Below are 17219 nucleotides of genomic sequence, written 5' to 3'. Positions count from 1 at the left end.
GTAGCCGACATAATTATGCTCTCCCAATCTAAATCAGTTTGATATTATAATTATCGTCTCGCTACAGTAAATGGCAGTTAGGGACTCAGCTGAGTCAAGCTGGACTCAGCGTGTCAAGTTTGGCATAATACAAGAAGCGCGCTATCCCCAAACAGTTGTGTAGTTATTGTGTGCGTGTATATGCAGGAGTCCGCGGTCACGTGAGGGGGGAGTGATAAATGGAAGTTTCCGGAGGAGGAAGGAGGAAACTGTAGTTATCACCAACCCTCACCGCGCCCAGCTCACGCCGCTACGGCGTGCAACCGAGCTGGGCGCCCTGCCGTGCAGTATGGAACTGTCCTCAAGCCAGTCACGTATTTGGCAGCTCAGTGAGCTGTCTACCGGATCGCAGCGTTTAGAAGCGCCAAATGCGGCAGGGCCAGTCTCAGGCTGGTCGCGTAGGCGGCAGGCCGGCGGGCGACCGGCAAGGCTGCATTCGCATTTGGATCACCGAAGTGATACAGGTGCTTCGACTGCACCCCGTGGTGCATCAGGGAGGCATATGGGGCCCAGGCAGCCCGCCCGTAAGCGCACCACGGTATCAGGTATGCGCAGGTGGAGCAGCAGAGCAAGAGGTGTGCCGGACACTCACCATCATCCGGTCGACTTCATGGTTGTGCGACTTTACACAGCCGGCACTCATTACTTGCTATTGCTTGCAGAAAGCCAGAATTTTTTTCTTTTCGCTCTTTCCCTTCTTCCAGGCACGGCTTCATGTTAGAGCAGTAAATGGCAGTTAGGGACTCAGCTGAGGTCAAGCTGGACTCAGCGTGTCAAGTTTGGCATAATACAAGAAGCGCGCTATCCCCAAACAGTTGTGTGGTTATTGTGTGCGTGTATATGCAGGAGTCCGCGGTCACGTGAGGGGGGAGTGATAACAATTAGTTTGCAATGGATACAGTCTTCTCCTAGTGATAATATTCTATAAACCTCAGACTCTGTGTTGTGAGTGAGAATACCGGTGCAAACAGTCGCTATATCTGTTGTTCGCAAAGTTGACTGTACTCACCTTCTTTTCACAATCCCCACACTGATTTCCAAAGACAGGGCAATGTCCTGACAAAGAAGCATCATCATACGATAACATCAACTCAGCACATCGCTTGCTTTCAAATGCTGTTGCAACCGTCATGAGAGCGCCCTACAACAGAAACAATGAATGGCAAAATCTTGATCAGTTCATGCACACTACCAACACAATCACTTTCCCTTAACATGGTCCAAATTTTGGAGGCAGCCAATATCTTTGCACATTTTAACATCATACACGAACAGCTTTTCACCCGAGTCAAGCTCCGTATGAAGACATCCAAGAAGAAGATTGCCTGATGAGTCCAGCGGGGACGAAACGTACGTCGCAATCGAGCTATGTCGTTGCTGTGTCATCTTCTATGTGCCATGCGCTACTTGATGTACCAGCCTGCTATGCCGGATACCGCCAACCATGCATCGACCAGGCGCCAGGCGCGAACTGATGGTGTTGGTGGTGAGAAGGAGAGCTCTGTGCTAGAACTTTGCAGCCTAGAGAGCGTGTGTGGGCAGGCGTGTGTTTACCGCCATATTGCCGGGTGTGTCTTTACCACCATATTTATCAGCTTTTCACCTCATGCATTTATCGTAATGCATGTAGTGTTGCTGCCATTGCCCCTTTTTGGCGCTGCACTGCGCGCAGAGTTCGTCACCATTTACCTCCACCTAATAATATGTTGTTGTTATCTTTTCCCCTTTTAGTGTTGCGCTGCCTATGGGATTCGCCGTTGCGTGCGCCACCACGCCCAAGCGTACATTTATATTACCGCATTTTCCGGAGTATAACGCGCACCTGAGCATAATGCGCACGCCCCTAGAGAGTATTATTGCGACCACTTTACGTTCAAATCCCGAAACGGGCAATTTTATTTTTCTTTCAATTACCTTTTTTTAATTTGAAGTTGAAGACTCCACTGCAGCTGTACTTATGGTTGATTCGTATGGTTGTAAATACACACCTGCCCACACACACTCTCTACACTGCAAGGTGACGCTGGCACAACGCTCTCCTTCTCACCAGCACCTCCATCAGTTCGTGCATGGTGCTAAGGGTTCTAGCCAGGTCGAAATAGTAGGGGGCGGGGGCAGGGAAAACAGTTACCCGTAATACATTTTCCCATTTTCAAAATAACTGTCTTGGAATGCGAAATGCAACGTACGGGGCAAACACCTGACTTCACCCCAGACAAAATGTGCCTTTTATGAACCCTCTAGCATGTCTACTGCTGACTTTCGACTGCATTTTCGTTGAATGGCATGAAAAACACAAAAATCGGAAAATGAGTAGGAGGGTGGCACTTTTTCGCAAGGGGGGGGGGCAAACAGAGTAGCGGGGCGCTGTGCCCCCCCCCCCCCCATGGCTAGAACTCTGGCCACGGCTGTCAAGAAGCGGCAACTTAGAAAGATGGCGTCGGATCGAGATGGCATGGTAACCGCGCACGTGCTGTGGTCCATGACTTGCTCATGTATGCACGCAAATGCAAGTCACAAACTCACAAAGATTTTCTTTGCATTTGGAGAAAATATCTTCGACTCTTGCTGGAGGTTGGCGAGGTTTGCCTAATGATAATCTGTACTTGATTGCGATTCCGGTATGTCCTCTTAATAATTAGAACAAAGAGAGCTGATGATCGCTTCATTGGTGAGTAGAAGTAACAATCAACTCTCCTCAGTGCCAAAGGCAGACAACTGCAATTCCACAACGCTCATTTCACGATGATGGAAACAATAATCGTGTACACACTTGGATCATTCGGTTATACCTATTCTAGCCGCTAGTCCGCCCAGCAAGCAAATATTGACTATTACGATAAGGACAACTGCGTGAACGAGGGCTCGCCGAGCAAATACAATTCAAGTCATGACTCCAGTCAAGAATTAGGGTCTTACTCGAGAACTTCGTAAATGCAGGCCTACAATAGGCACCCCACAAAACTGATAGATGGCACGAACGAAAGACAAATAGGCTAGACAAAGTGTCCCAAGTGACTGAAAACAGCAGATCTGCCAAACAAGACAGCTACAGGTGCCTAAACAACGATTCCAATACGGTAGAGAGTAGTATCAGGCAGAATGAAAGCCTCGGAAGTGCACAAATACAGCCACGACCGCCACAAAAATTGGACGACCGCCACAAAAAATTTCATTGCTCTACCTCCTTGAAGGGTGAAAGTTACCAGTTATCCTATAACAATTTCAGTTTATGCCTGTTGGAACCCCAACAGCCCGCACGAAATACCTTTCAAATAATTCCAGGATGCAATTGCAGCTCCAGACAGGAGGAAGAAGAACACCATGGAAAATAACGGCAACGATGCCCAAACTCTCCGGAAACGGCTGAAGTCTTCTGAAGATGTTAACATTGAATAGCCATCGATTACCAGCGTGGTTTGGTGACTTTAGAACTGTTTTGAGACTTAGAACGAAGCGATATCTCAAATTTGATGGAAGTGATACCTGTCAAATGCTTGGGCGAGCAGGCCAGCTGACTGGTTATGCATGAGCATGCATTGATTTCGCATGGTTCACGTGCAGAAAACTAAGTTGCCGCGATCCAAGTGCAGCTAACAGCCGTGTGGCGCTTAGTCGATGCATTATTATTTTTTAATGATTTTTGCGCATGCACAAAAATATGTTAACACAGAAGGCGCATGCTCTGTTCCCAACAAACTCTCACACGCTCATTGTTCTCCGAAGTCCACTGTTCCTGATTTCAGTTCTTGCTGTGTCTGCATTGGCAGTGGATTTCTTTCTCAAGTGGCTCGTCTCCCACAGGACAAGGTTGACGACATCCGCTCCATACTAGTGGCCGTTCGCCAACGCGAATCCTGCCGTCTACGGGAGCTTGAACAGCTGTTGGGCAAGCTGAACTTTGCCAGCCGCGTCATAACGCTGGGCCGTACATTCATGCGCCGACTGTATGATGCCACACGCAACGTTTCCAAGCCCTACCACCGCATCAGCCTCTCTCCGGAATGTCATCTGGACATGCTTTGGTGGTCTCACCTACTCGATGGCTGGAATGGCAAGTCATTCTTCCTCGATCTCCAGGAGACGCTGGCCAGCGACATCCTGATAGAAACTGATGCATCTGGCGCCATCGGGCACGGCGCAGTTTACGGCACGCATTGGTTTGCTGACACCTGGTCACCACAACACACTCCTCTCTGCATTACGTTCAAGGAGCTGTATCCCATCTGCATTGCATGTGCTACGTGGGGCCACCAGTGGTGTCGCAAGCATATCCGCTTCCATACCAACAACGAAGCTGTCGCCGCTGTTCTAAAGTCTGGCACCAGTCGCTGCCCTAATGTGATGTCACTCCTACGGCAGCTCTTCTTCATCTGCGCCAAGGGTAACTTTACGGTCACCGCCCGTCACATACCTGGAACTACCAACATCCTTGCTGACGCTCTCTCCCGGCAAGATTTCAAGCGATTCCATTCGTGCCACCCTACCGCCGATCACATGCCCACTCCCATGCGTGGTCTTCCGTCCATTCCTGGGGAGACTTCGGCCGTGCCTTGCACTGCCGCGTGACGGAAGTCCACATGCAAACTGCCATGAAAGCTGGCAGCACCGGCCCTGGGTAAGCGCTGATCAGACAGACTGAGCTCACTTATTGTCGGTGCCAGAGCATAACTGAATGTCACCAATGTACCAATTGTACACTCAGTAACTCAATATCACTCCACTATTGTCCACAGTCTGTGGCATCCCCTCTACAGTTTAACAGTGAATAGGAGGTTCTCTATTTGGGGAGTCAACCTTGCTTACCAGGCTTCTCATACGGCTCATTCAACCTCTCACACTCAGACGGCTCACTCAGCCTCGGCTCACTCAACCTCTCAATACGGCTCACTCAGCCTCTGCAGCCGGGCCCTGCCCGGCTGCCTCCATACGGCTCACTCAGCCTCCGCAGCAGGGCCCTGCCCAGCTGCCATACACACATATTCACACAGCTCTAAGCTGTCACTCACTCAGAGCCTGGCAAAGCAATTGACAAACCCTCCTCTTCCCCAAACTGGTTGCTCATTGTGTGAGTGCGGCATGCAGATGCTTGTGTTAATTATTATTTAGACTCGGGTGGAGAGACAAGGATTAATGTATAAGAAGAAGTGAGGACCAAGGAACTACAATTTAAGCTATAATGTCCACTATAACAGTAACACCAGCAGTTACTTTCCAATCAGCAGCTCATGCGATAACATTGCACATACAATAACATTAGAACCTTCCAAGCTGGAAGGCTGTTGAAGTGCGCGTCCAAGATGTCCTAGAGCTGATTGCCAGTTAGGTGTAGAACGCCATTACCGTTGGCCAGTGTTGTGCAATATTAGTATTTATCCTTATTTCTCTAGGGCAGTCCCCACAGACCTATGGTTTCCTTACAGGGTACCCTAGCCAATCTAGGATTGCGATACCAAATTTACTTGGTGAAGCAGCAATGCGGACCGATGCTGGAACTGAGTTCCAGCGGTCAGAGGCTAAAAAAGAAAGAGACGAATACCCAAATTGAGAGGAGGCTTGTGGCAGTACAAGTCCAAGACAGTCTTGAGACCTTGTGCAGGTGCGGCTACGTGCCTCATAATTGGCACAAAGGCAAAAAAGCGGCATAGAAGTGCACTGGCAGAAGAATGAACGCATCTGAATACAAGAAGATACAGTTTAAATAAGGGAGAAACGGATTGTGATGGGTGTCAGGTTGTTTCGAGACATAATACACTGAACATCTGTGGTAGGCGGGTAGCAAAATACAGCATGGTTAGTGGTGTCCGGCATAGCAGGCTGGTACATCAGGGAGACACATTGACATCTGTTTTTATATCGCTCGGGAGGTATTATCAAGCAAAGAAAGAACTCTCTGGTGTGTGTGTTTTTTTTAAACCTTTTTCACCAATCAAATTGAGCCACTTTGAAGACCGAAGTATGAAAATATGACCTTTTTCTTAAATTAGGGGCTGTCTGTAAAATATTAGGAAATTCGAGCCACATGCCACGTACTGCTCTTTTCTCTCCGAAACTCAACACTTGCAGTCTGTAAAATATGGGCGTCAACCAGCGAAAACTGAACGCTTAGGGTCAAAATTTTCAAAATTCATTTTTGCTTAGAAATTTGTTGAAACACATCTACTGAAGGACCTCAGCCAAGAAAAGGTTCAATATTCCGATTCTCAACGGGTGTATACACCAATATACAATATGTACTCCAAATAATTGGTGCAATGTATGTATACGATGTATGTGTACAATGAATATTCAGCATTCGAAAGGTGGGTGGGCATCTTGAATACTTTTCAAATAGTGCAGTAAGCAGCTATAATGACAAAGAATAGCTGATCAGTGCGGAGAAATGATTGACATATTCGCAGCTTCATCCTGCGTGGAGTTGTTCCGCAATCTCGTCTTCCATTTCTTCCTCCGCAGCTGAAGACACGACGTCGCTGCCGTCACTAGCCCCAGACTCAGAATTTATCTCAGGTGACGACTCCTCATCTTCCGACTCTGACGAGTCATCGGCCACCTTGAGCCGCATCGCAGCAGAAGATGACGGTTGCGATTCCGCCTCGCTGTCGACATCGATGTCGGAAGCAAATAACGTTTCATCCTCACTCTGAACTTCAGCGGCTACTTCCCACCAGGCTCGAGCTAGCTGTACACAATGACTGCCGTGTGTGCTCTGCGAACAGCTGAGGCGTCCGCAGCCATCGCAACAAGATCAAGGAACACTGGAGTCGTCACTCGACACCACTTCAACTTCAAAATAGATTGCTTTAAGCAAGGAGTTCAAGAAGTTGTCACGCTGTTTGCAGCGCGATCTAAAAATCGTTGAACGGCACAAATTGACCTTTTTCTCGAAAAATTACGAAATCTTTAAGGGTTGTTTTCGCTGATTGCGGCTCATATGTTTTGTTTTTTCACGGCTGAGCGTAGCGAAAGAGTGCACCGTTGGCTTGGGGCGAGAGAGGAGGTGTGGAACGGTGGGCGATGCCCATCTGGGCAAGGAAACGGTTGAACTCAGCCGAGCGGAACTGGGGGCCATTGTCGGACACCACTTCTTCTGGCAGGCCAAAAACTGTGAAGGCACTGCGGAGTACAGCGAGGAAGCCAGTTGTAGTGGGAGTGGAGTTGAACAGGTGAGTAACTGGCTAGCTACTCAGTTAGTCCACCGCAACCAAGAGTGTGCTCCTGCCTGGCAAGGGACCATACAGGTCGACAAACACCCGATGCCATGGCGCCATCGATGGTGGGGTCAGGGGGATTCCGGCCTGTATGGGCCTGTTGGAGTGTTTGCCTGACAGGAGAGGCATTGGCGGCAGAGGGATTCCGCAGCTGACGTCATGCCAGGCCACCAGACTTTCGTGTAGAGTCGTTGCTTGGTCCGTATCATGCCTTGGTGGCCAGAGTGGGCCAAGTGAAGTGTCCGTACTCGGAGAGACAGTGGAATTTACCAGACGATGGTCATTGAGCAGGAGACCGTAGGTGGCGGATAGTTCATGCCTCTGTGTGTAGAACGGGCGGATGACCACTGCCTTGTCGTCCCACATGCCCGTCTGCAGTGACAGCAGCACGGCCTTGAGTGTTGAGTCTGCTCGAGAGGCGACTTGGATGTCAGACAAGAGGAGGCCATTGGGAAAAGAGGGCCAAGCAATATCCTCCTCCTCACCAACATGGTATAGGCGGTGTCCTCCTCATCACCAACATTCGGCAGGGGAGGATATGGCAGAGTTGCTGATTGGCTGTTCGCTGTATGAGCTGTATCTTTATAAGAAAACATTTCACACCTCATATGATTTCAGTTGCGAGTTGTAGTTGTTCCTTGTTGTGCTTGGCCAAGAGTTCCATATTCTAGTTGTTGTGATATTTCCTACGGTTCCATCCTTGTCTGAAGAATTGCGTTCTACTCCGGAGTGGAGTACAACAAACAGTGATTCGATTGCGTGTGCAGAAACCCGGTGGTGACGAAAGTATTGTGTGTGCGGAAACCCGGTGGTGACGAAAGTGCAGTGACCTGGGTGTAGAGGGAAAGTAGCAGCGCAAGCAGCCGTACTTCACGCCGAGGGCTTCACGTTCCGTTTGCAAATAGCGCTGCTCAGTGGGGACCAGGCTGCGGCTCGTGAATGCGACTGGTTTTTCAGCTCGGAGTGATCCTGGGCGACTGCTTCAGGAGACTGGCAGAGGATGGCCCCCAGGCCAACGGGTGAGGCATTAATGTAAAGGGGAGTGTGTTTGGTGCGGTCAAGTAGGCGTGAGCCCGATCAGCTGCTATGTCGGCTTTGGTGGCATCGAATGCTGGCTGAGCCTCGGGTGACCAATCCCACTGCTGGCCATTGCCAAGGAGTTTCCGCAGGGGTGCCGTCTTGGTGGCCATGTCAGGGATGTAATGGTGCATGAATGTCGCAAGACCAAGGAAATTCTTGATAACGGAAGCTGACTTGGGTGTGGTGAAAACAGCAATGCTCAATTTGTGTTGTAGTACAGCCTGTGGGCCTTGGCGACTGTAGATGGGAGACATGAAGGCCAGGCGGGTTTGGCGAAACTGGCACTTCGCCAGGTTGAGAGTAACATTGTGGGCACGTAGGTGTTGCAGGCAGGCGTGTAGGCGGTCATCGTGGACTTGGTTCGTCTCGCCGTCGAGGGATACATTGTCGTGCACGCTGCGAACACCTGGGAGACCCGCGAGCACACAGTCCATGGTCCGCTGGAGGATCTCAGATGCTGAAGCCAAACCAATGGCGAGCCGCTTGCACCGCATTAGGCTGAGATGCGTGCGGAACACGGTGAAAAGCCGGGATGACTCGGCCAGCGAGATCTGGTGAAAGGCCTTGTTCATATCCAACTCGGTGAACACGGTGCCCCCTGGCATGTCGGAAGTAGTCTCCTCGAGCGTGGGGATGGGATACGGTTCCCGTGCTGCAACGGCGTTAACGTCACGGAAGTCCTGCGTGAGGCGCACTTTGCCCTTGCGTTTTGGCACGACCACCATTCGGGCAACCCATGGGGTGGGGCCAGTGGCAGGCTCGATGACTTCCAATGCGAGCTGCTCATGGAGCTCAGCGAGCGCATCCTCCTGGAGGTGGACAGCCACTTTGGATGGTGCGTGAGCAACAGGGCGGGCGTTGCCGTCTACATAGATGTGGGCTTCTACGTCCTTGATGCAGCCGAGGCCCTGGAAGCGGTCGTGGTACTCAGCAAGGTCGTCTGGCAGTTGCGGACTTTCGACGCTGTGTACCAGCTGGATGAGGCCAAAATGCATGGCAGTCTCGCGGCTAACAATAGTAGCGGTACGTGGCGCGTGTGCGATAACGAGGAATATTGCCGTCGCACTCATGGTAGTGGAGGAAACACAGAAGGTGATGCTACCAAGACGAGGAAGAGGTGTAGTTGAGCCGTAAGCAAAGATTTGCACATCTGTTTGATGAAGTGTTGCACCAGGGGCAACCTTTGCCAGGTCATCAGTATTGATGATATTGTGACTGGCACCACTATCCACCAAGACAGTCAGGGGTATGCCGCTGACGTGCACTGTGCGCCGGGCATCCTCACGGCAGGATGCCGTAGATGGGCGAAGCCGAAAGTTGGTAGAAAACAGCTCTGCCCCAGTCTCTAACGAATGAATGGCGTGGTGGCCACGGTTGACAGCGTGCTGGTCAGAGTGTTGGTGGGGACGGCGTTCCCTGAACGTGCGGGCCTTGATGGCGGAGTCCGAGGCGCAGCATGCCGCAGCAAAATGGTTTGGCTTGCCACAGCGGCTACAGAACTGGCCCTTGGCAGTGTCACATGTGGCATGGCCTGGCTTTCCACAACGGTACCAGGTCAGACTGGATGAGGTAGACGGTGGACACTGGGCTTGCGCCTGATGTGCAGCTGGGCAGCCGTGACGCTGGGACCCTGAGAGCGTATTCATATGGCCAGGCTGAGGTGTTGCTGACGCCAGGGAAGCGATGTGGGCATCCTGCTGTGAAGAGACCAGAGAGGCGTCCTTCATGGCCAGTACATGGGTGATGCTGGCCTCAGACGCGAGCACTGCTTTGAGAGATTTGTCAGAGTCGAGGCCATCGATTTCCACCAATATATAGCTTGAAACTTCGTGTCCAGGCGGGCCAGCGCGTGGCGGCATGGTAGAGGGAGACATAATGGGAAAGGTCCAGGGGGCGGCATGGCGGGTGGTCGGTCACCAATGCTCGCGGCAGAGGAGCGAAATAGCTCGCAGTGCCAAATTACCAACCCAGTACCCAAGTCGTGGCACAGACACCGGATCACCGACGACTGGACACGATGCAAGCGATTGGGAACGGCGTTGTGTGGTGTATAAATGGGTAACCACGTGTGTGTTTTATTTAGTGTATATATGAGTGATTACGGAGTGAGGGAGAAGCCCGACAGGCAGTGATGACACAGGATTGTGTATGGCTTGACTCCATGGTGAGATAGACGCCCGATAGGCAGTGATGATACATGGTTAATACGGCTTGGTGCCATGATGAAAGGGAGGGAGAAGCCCGATGGGCAGTGATGACACATTGTGTATGGCTTGGTACCATGATGAGGACCCACCTGTGGGCGAGACACTTGCTGGATGGACTGTTGCTCAGCTGAAGACTTACCTGAGGGCTCATCGGAGCGAGATTGGATGGAAAGCGAGATGAATTGCTGCAGAGGGAAGACCGAAAGATAATATTTTATTTCTCTTCAGTAGACAAGTACATGTATCTCAATGAAGTGTCTGTCAAATCCATTGTTGATGCTCAAGGTGGAAATATTATCACAGCCACCCGGAGATCTGCAAGGTGGACAAGGATGGCAGCCGGCGCCGAGCAGCGAAAGGGCAATCGAAGTCCGTTCCTCCTTCACTTATTGCTACAGCAGCGAGTACCGTGACACTATCTGCATCGGGAACAGAAGATGCTGCTGCGTCGGTGGATCCAGCACATGACAGGAAAGATGCTGCTCAACAACCAGAATTTCCCGGGGAGGGATGTAGCCATCGCTCCGAAGATCTGCCATCATCCGAGGAAAGCACCTAATGACACAGAAACCATTCCGTCGAGGGTATGAGTTCTTCACGGTGCTGAGTGTTGCTCTCCAGATGCAAAGAATTCTGGATCGCAGAGACACTTTGTCAAGGCTAAGTGCTGGGAATCGCAGACAAAGAAGGAGAGCTACAGAACATAGTTGGTTTGGCTGCGCTGCGTTATTGCGAGAAGCAGTGAACCCTCGTTCTTGTACCTTGTTTGAAGATGTTTCAGTTCGTACTTTTATCGATTTTTTTGATTTTGGTCAATATCTAAAGAACGGAGGGTTTCTGGACCAAACTGTCATAGTGAGTGGATGTGGTCCACCTAGGGATAAAAGGAGCCAACGTTGAGCGAAATCGGAAATTTGGCCATGTCGGGTGATAATTGGCCATGTCGGGTGATATTTAGTCCTTACAAACATTGACTCTTCATTATGAAAAAAGGAGAAGGACAAAATGTCACTCCTTGTCAGTTTTGTGCCATTTTGTCGCACTCACTGACTGTATATGATCTGGTTACGTTAGTGGACAGTTAGCCATAACTCGCAACATTTTTGTCCTTCTCCTTTTTCCATAATTTCTATTTCTTTGTGAGATCATGCAGTGTACATGTAATAGACTACAGTGCCATCTTCCCTTTGATGTGCCAATGAACGGGTGAAAATATGCAATTGCAGTTCACTCCACCATTTCCACTATAACTTAAGTTCTGTTTGCTTGATTTTGACAACCTAGGGCTCTTCGAAACTCTCTTTCCGCTGCCAAGAGAATGAAGCCACGCTCAACTCCATGGATGCCACAAAACCTGCCCCAGAGCGCAGTGAATCGCTGAAAGTCGGCCTCGTGGTGAAAGAAGTACTTCCAAATTTCGTCCCAATGCCATTTCGCAGTCGTTTCTCGCACAGCTCTGGATTTTTTGCATCCCAATCAGTAGATTCTATATCATTACACCAACACGTCATGAGCTGGCTGCACACCACGTGATCCACAGGAAATCCCCAAAGCACGTGGCAAAAAATTGATTTTGAGCAGTTTGAACAATTTAGTGCCGCGATTCAACTTTCGAGTGCCATATCTTTATCATCATTTCTCCTATCGCAAAAGCGTTGCACCATTGGAAAGCTTGGAGCTTCCTCTTCGATCTAAATATTTCAATACTTGCAACAGGACTAAACACAATGGAGTTACGACAGATTTACGGTACGCACAAAATATCGTCAAGTATCGTTCGAATTCGAACGATGGACCCTCAAAGGGTTAAATGGTATAGCAATGATCAATGTATACTTGGCAATCAATGATTTGGTACACTTACGAGAAGAGTCACATGAACATGATTAACGCACTCAGGCCCTATTGAGTTCCAAACTGCGGCCTTCACACGCCGCAAATCGGGATCCAATGCTTGTGTGCCGGCAACGTTGATTGTCAAGAGACGCTGAAGGTCGTCATGATCGTCCCTCCGGCATGCAAGCATCATAAGGAGCAAAGGTGGCGAAACAAAAGTCTCCAACGGGTAGTCCTCTTCAACGCTGATGAAGTATGCAATCGCCTCATCACTGCCATCATCTTCCTTGCCAGTTACTAGCCCTGAAAAACAGTCGGACACCACACCAGTGGAAATACCTATATTTGTATACACTCAAACCTCTTTAGGACGAACACTGATAAGGCAAACTTTCCTTTAGTACAAACTAAGGACAACCCTTTGGTTAGCCAGCCATGAAATCAAGTCAAAATTATTCCTTTATGACAAACTCCTAGACCCAGTACCGCGAACTTTCGTGAAGACGAACTAATTTCAAGCGTGATATGAACAAAATTAGCGCATTGTACGAACTTTTTCGGTCCCCTTGCGTGTGCTAGCTGTATTTTCGCCAAGCCTTGATTCGGGGTGCTGGCCACGTCATGGTGAACGCAAACTCACAATGCACTCACTTGCATGCTCAGGTTCAGAACTAAATTTATTTTATTCCCGTAGCTATGCAAAAGACGTTACTTCAGTAACGGCTGGCGCTAGCCAGGATCCACAAAGCGTTAATTCCGTGTGTGTTTGTGTGTTTGTGCCGTCGGCATGCCTGGTGCTATTCCGTACCTGTCCCATACCGTACAATCAAAGACAGCTGGCCACAATATTCAAATAGAGCTTCCAAATGCAAGATCATAACGTGAATCAACTTGGCCGAATGAGTATGTATGCGAAGTGTATCGGTGGAATGCATGCAGGGGGATAGTGCGGGTTCGAATCCTAGGTTACAAGTATGTCTTGAAAAAATGAGGAGAAATGAAAAAATTATAACATCCCTATGCTTTTTTTGCCTAGGTCATCAAGGTGGTAGACGGTGTCGTATTACCCTCGCATGCAGAGAGAAAGTTCATTTATTTCGCTCAGGGCCCTACGCTATGCTTTTTTGCCTAGCTCATCATGCATGTTATTAGAACAGATGGAAACATTTTTGCAATACAATGATGTAGCCGATCAGTTTGTTGTGGTATGGTTGGGCATTGTAGCCGTCATTATTATTATTATTATTATTATTATTATTATTGCAAATAACGCTGAGTAATTACACGAATGCATAAAAACCAGCAATTGCTTCCGGGAAGGATTCACAAATGTCATGGCCGCGCTTGGCGGGTTTGTGACTTGGCTTAGATCAGTCTAGTGGCTACCCAGGTAGACGACCAATATAGTCGCCATCCAAGTTGCTAGCTCACACCTGTTTTCTGGCTCACACAAGGTAGTCGAAGGTTGAAGGGGAGCGATCAAAAGGTACTTTATTAGTTGGAAGAAGGCGGCTTTTATGTGATTTTGGTTATAGTATAATTGTGATATAATAATTAGTAGGAAATATTAGTATAGCTTCGGGGAGCTCGCTCACCCACATTACATGATAGAGTTACAAATATGAGTGATGTCCGAGGTTATTCGTACGTCGATCGTGCGACGGAGCCTGGAGTACGCTGTCGGATGTTGCTGCAGCTAGAGCAACCTTCGTATGGTGTCTTGATTGGGTCACCCTTCACCTTCTGCCCCGTAGGCTCTTCCCTCTCATTACCCCGTAGGGCGCTTCACGGTCAAGCCGTGACCTCTCCCAAAAAAGGGATAACGGAGTCCGCAGTGCGCGAAGCACTTGCAGGACCCTTTACGTCGTACGACGCGAGAAGAGGGGCCTTGCTTGCTCGACTAACAAAGGTATCAGCTCCCTTGCAGGACTAAGCAGGGTCCCCTCAAGCTCAACAGTGTAGTGAGTACAATGCTGACGACTTGTACTGAAGGTGTAGCCGCCGTACGACAACACTTGTGACTCGAGGCCACGAGTTGTAAGCCATGATTGCTCAACTAACGAAAGTGCCAAATCCTTCGTAGGACTAATCATGGTTCTTACAGAACTCTAGAATATTTCGGAGCCCAGCTTTTGGCTGCTGAATCTCATTGCGTGGTCGCTTTCACGACGAGTCGAGTCCGGGTCATGACACAAAAATAAAATTAACCCACATGCATGCACGCATACACACAATAAAACTTAAAACAACCAAAACATCAATATGCACATTTATCCAGACACGCTCTCACATACACACGCACGCATGTGCGTGCCAAACGTACAAAACGTGGACACATGTACACCAAGCAGATAGAATACAAGGAAGTGGGGTTTGCCATAGTTTTTTTTTCAATTTTGTCTGATAAATATTTACGAGACTTTGCATCGAGCGACACCGTGGATAACATTGAGCCAAGAATTATGCAATAAACCAGAAGAGATATCTCTTCACAAGTAGGCAAATAAATGCGTAGGTGCCCGGCAACAGCAATCGGGCGAGTCACAGCAATGTACGTATTGCAACTTCAATGATACACATACACGGTTGACCACCCATGCCTCCATTTTCGGCGGGTCAACCACATGGTGGCCCGGCAACTTCAAACGGGAACACACCGATACAACATACACAGTTGACCACCCATGCCTCCATTTTCGGCGGGTCAACCACATGGTAGCCCGGCAACTTCAAACGGGAACACACCGATACAATAGACACAGTTGACCACCCATGCCTCCATTTTCGGCGGGTCAACCACATGGTGGCCCGGCAACTTCAAACGGGAACACACCGATACAATAGACACAGTTGACCACCCATGCCTCCATTTTCGGCAGGTCAACCACATGGTGGCCCGGCAACTTCAAACGGGAACACACCGATACAACATACACAGTTGACCACCCATGCCTCAAACCGGCGGGTCAACCACACAACAACATACAGGTGTCAAAACACTGAGACAGTACAGCACAACACTGAGAGGCAAATGCATTTGACCCTCCCAAAAACCAGTGTTTACGACCAAGCATTTCTCACGGCATCGCTCATTAGCATAACTTCCTGCAAGTAACCATGGCAAACCCCTAAGTGATACCCACAGAGCCACACCGGCACAAGGACTGCACAACAAGCGGAAGGCACAACACTGTACAACACTACAAATGTACCTCACTTCTGTTCTCAACACCACATGGGCGTGGGCTGTTCCAGTCTTTTCTGCTAGCCATTGCACAGAGGGTATACCGGCTGCACGCCTGACATAGTGATCGGATGCTGCACTTCGCCAGCAGCCTGCACGGCATATGGCTGCTTCACAGACACTTGTACTCCGGTGAGCCATGAGTGTGGCCCCGCCAATGCGCACAGAATGGGAGCTCACCCGGTTGCAGTTGAGGATCCTAGTCGAGAAAACTCGGGAGAAGTAGCCGCCGTCGACGAACACAAACACTGGCCGTGAGCTGCCGGCAGTAGCGGTCAGGGACCGGAACTCGGCCATAGCCGAAACTGGGTACATCAGATTATGTGTGCGCAAATACCGGGCTTAAAGGTCTGAGTCGCTCATGAGATCATTGCTGGCAGCAATCAGAGCGGCGAGTTCAGCGGAGGAGTTGGCACCAGGCACTGGTTGGCTGTGGAAGCCAGTTTTCGGAAGCGAGTAATCACAATAGGTTCATGCTGCATCTCAGCGGCCCGTTGCCCCAAAAACGATTGTCCTTGATAGAAACCGCAGAAGCCAACATCAGAGGCATCCGTGAATAGCTCAAGGTCAGGGGACTTTGAAAACTCGACATCGTAGAAGAAGGATTGGCCATTCCAGTTTGCGACAAACGAGCGCGACCATTCGATGTCCAAGTGAGCTTTTGTGTTGATGTTGACTACTGACTGAAGAGACTGAGAGAGTTGTCCAGCTGAGATACAGGAGTTGCCGGATGAAGGTCCTGCCAGGAGGAACCACCTTTGCGGCAAGGACAAGGTTCCGATCAGCGACAGCAGTTTCCGCGTTGTGTAGCTAGTGCGCGTGGACTACTCACTCAAAGCCGCTAGAAAGGCAAATAACTTCTTGTCAGGTAGCCGCATCACCTGGTCCTCGCTGTCGACTTCTATGCCAAGTACCGTCACCACTGTTGCTGGCCGACCACCTTGCTGAGGTTGTCGAAGACCTGCGGAACCGTTGCTTTCAGTTGAACTCATTCCATTGACCATCAAGCACACGAACATAAGCACCTTGTTAAGTGCAGCGTACTGGTTCTTGTGCTGGCCTGCACAGCTATCAGGAATAGTTTTACCCAGAATGACTGGGTTGATGATTTCTCCCTGAGATAGGGTAATGCCACGTGCACCGCAGATGTGGTGCATAACGAACGCACAGTGGGCATAAAATCTTCATATCCACATCAAAGGCCACAAGCGTTTGACAACCACACCTGATACGTAGATGATCAACGATCGTCCCTGCACTCAACGTCGCTCCAGTAGTAGTAGCATGTTGCAAACCACCATCGTACGTTGTCCATGTAAATGCCTCTGCTCCTTGTCTACTTCTTTGGCTAGATTTTTTGACAGGTAATCACAGCCATTTCTGAGTTGGTGTCAACGCCACTCGCCATGTCGAGGCCTAAATAACTGGTCCTCTGCTTCGAGTAGTTCTTGCTTGGCCTCATGAACTCCAGGAAATTCACTACTCTATCTGCCCACGCAACAAATAAAATATTTCAACCAAGCGCGATCGATCGCTGTTTGAAGTTGTGAATTTTCAAGCGCTTCCAGCTCACACGAGTCAGCGCTTGTCTACGCAGACTAG

At 49.6% G+C, this 17219-nt stretch overlaps 1 protein-coding gene across 2 annotated transcripts in view; it reads right to left on the bottom strand.

The window, feature by feature from the left end:
- Nucleotides 1–17219, bottom strand: part of LOC135819734 (uncharacterized) — a 136237-nt gene that overhangs the window by 52290 nt on the left and 66728 nt on the right. The window contains exons 2-3 of one of the 2 annotated variants that reach the window (XM_065332993.1): nucleotides 12402–12676; nucleotides 1049–1180 (exon numbers count right to left, since the gene is read on the bottom strand). In XM_065332993.1, coding sequence (XP_065189065.1) covers nucleotides 1049–1180; nucleotides 12402–12676 — 407 coding nt within the window. The remainder of the gene's footprint in view (nucleotides 1–1048; nucleotides 1181–12401; nucleotides 12677–17219) is intronic. The other variant, XM_065333002.1, reaches the window with a different exon arrangement.

This window comes from Sycon ciliatum, chromosome 1 (genome assembly GCF_964019385.1).
Source record: "Sycon ciliatum chromosome 1, ocSycCili1.1, whole genome shotgun sequence".
NCBI classification, from domain to species: domain Eukaryota; kingdom Metazoa; phylum Porifera; class Calcarea; order Leucosolenida; family Sycettidae; genus Sycon; species Sycon ciliatum.
This window is presented reverse-complemented; position numbering and strand designations above follow the sequence as displayed.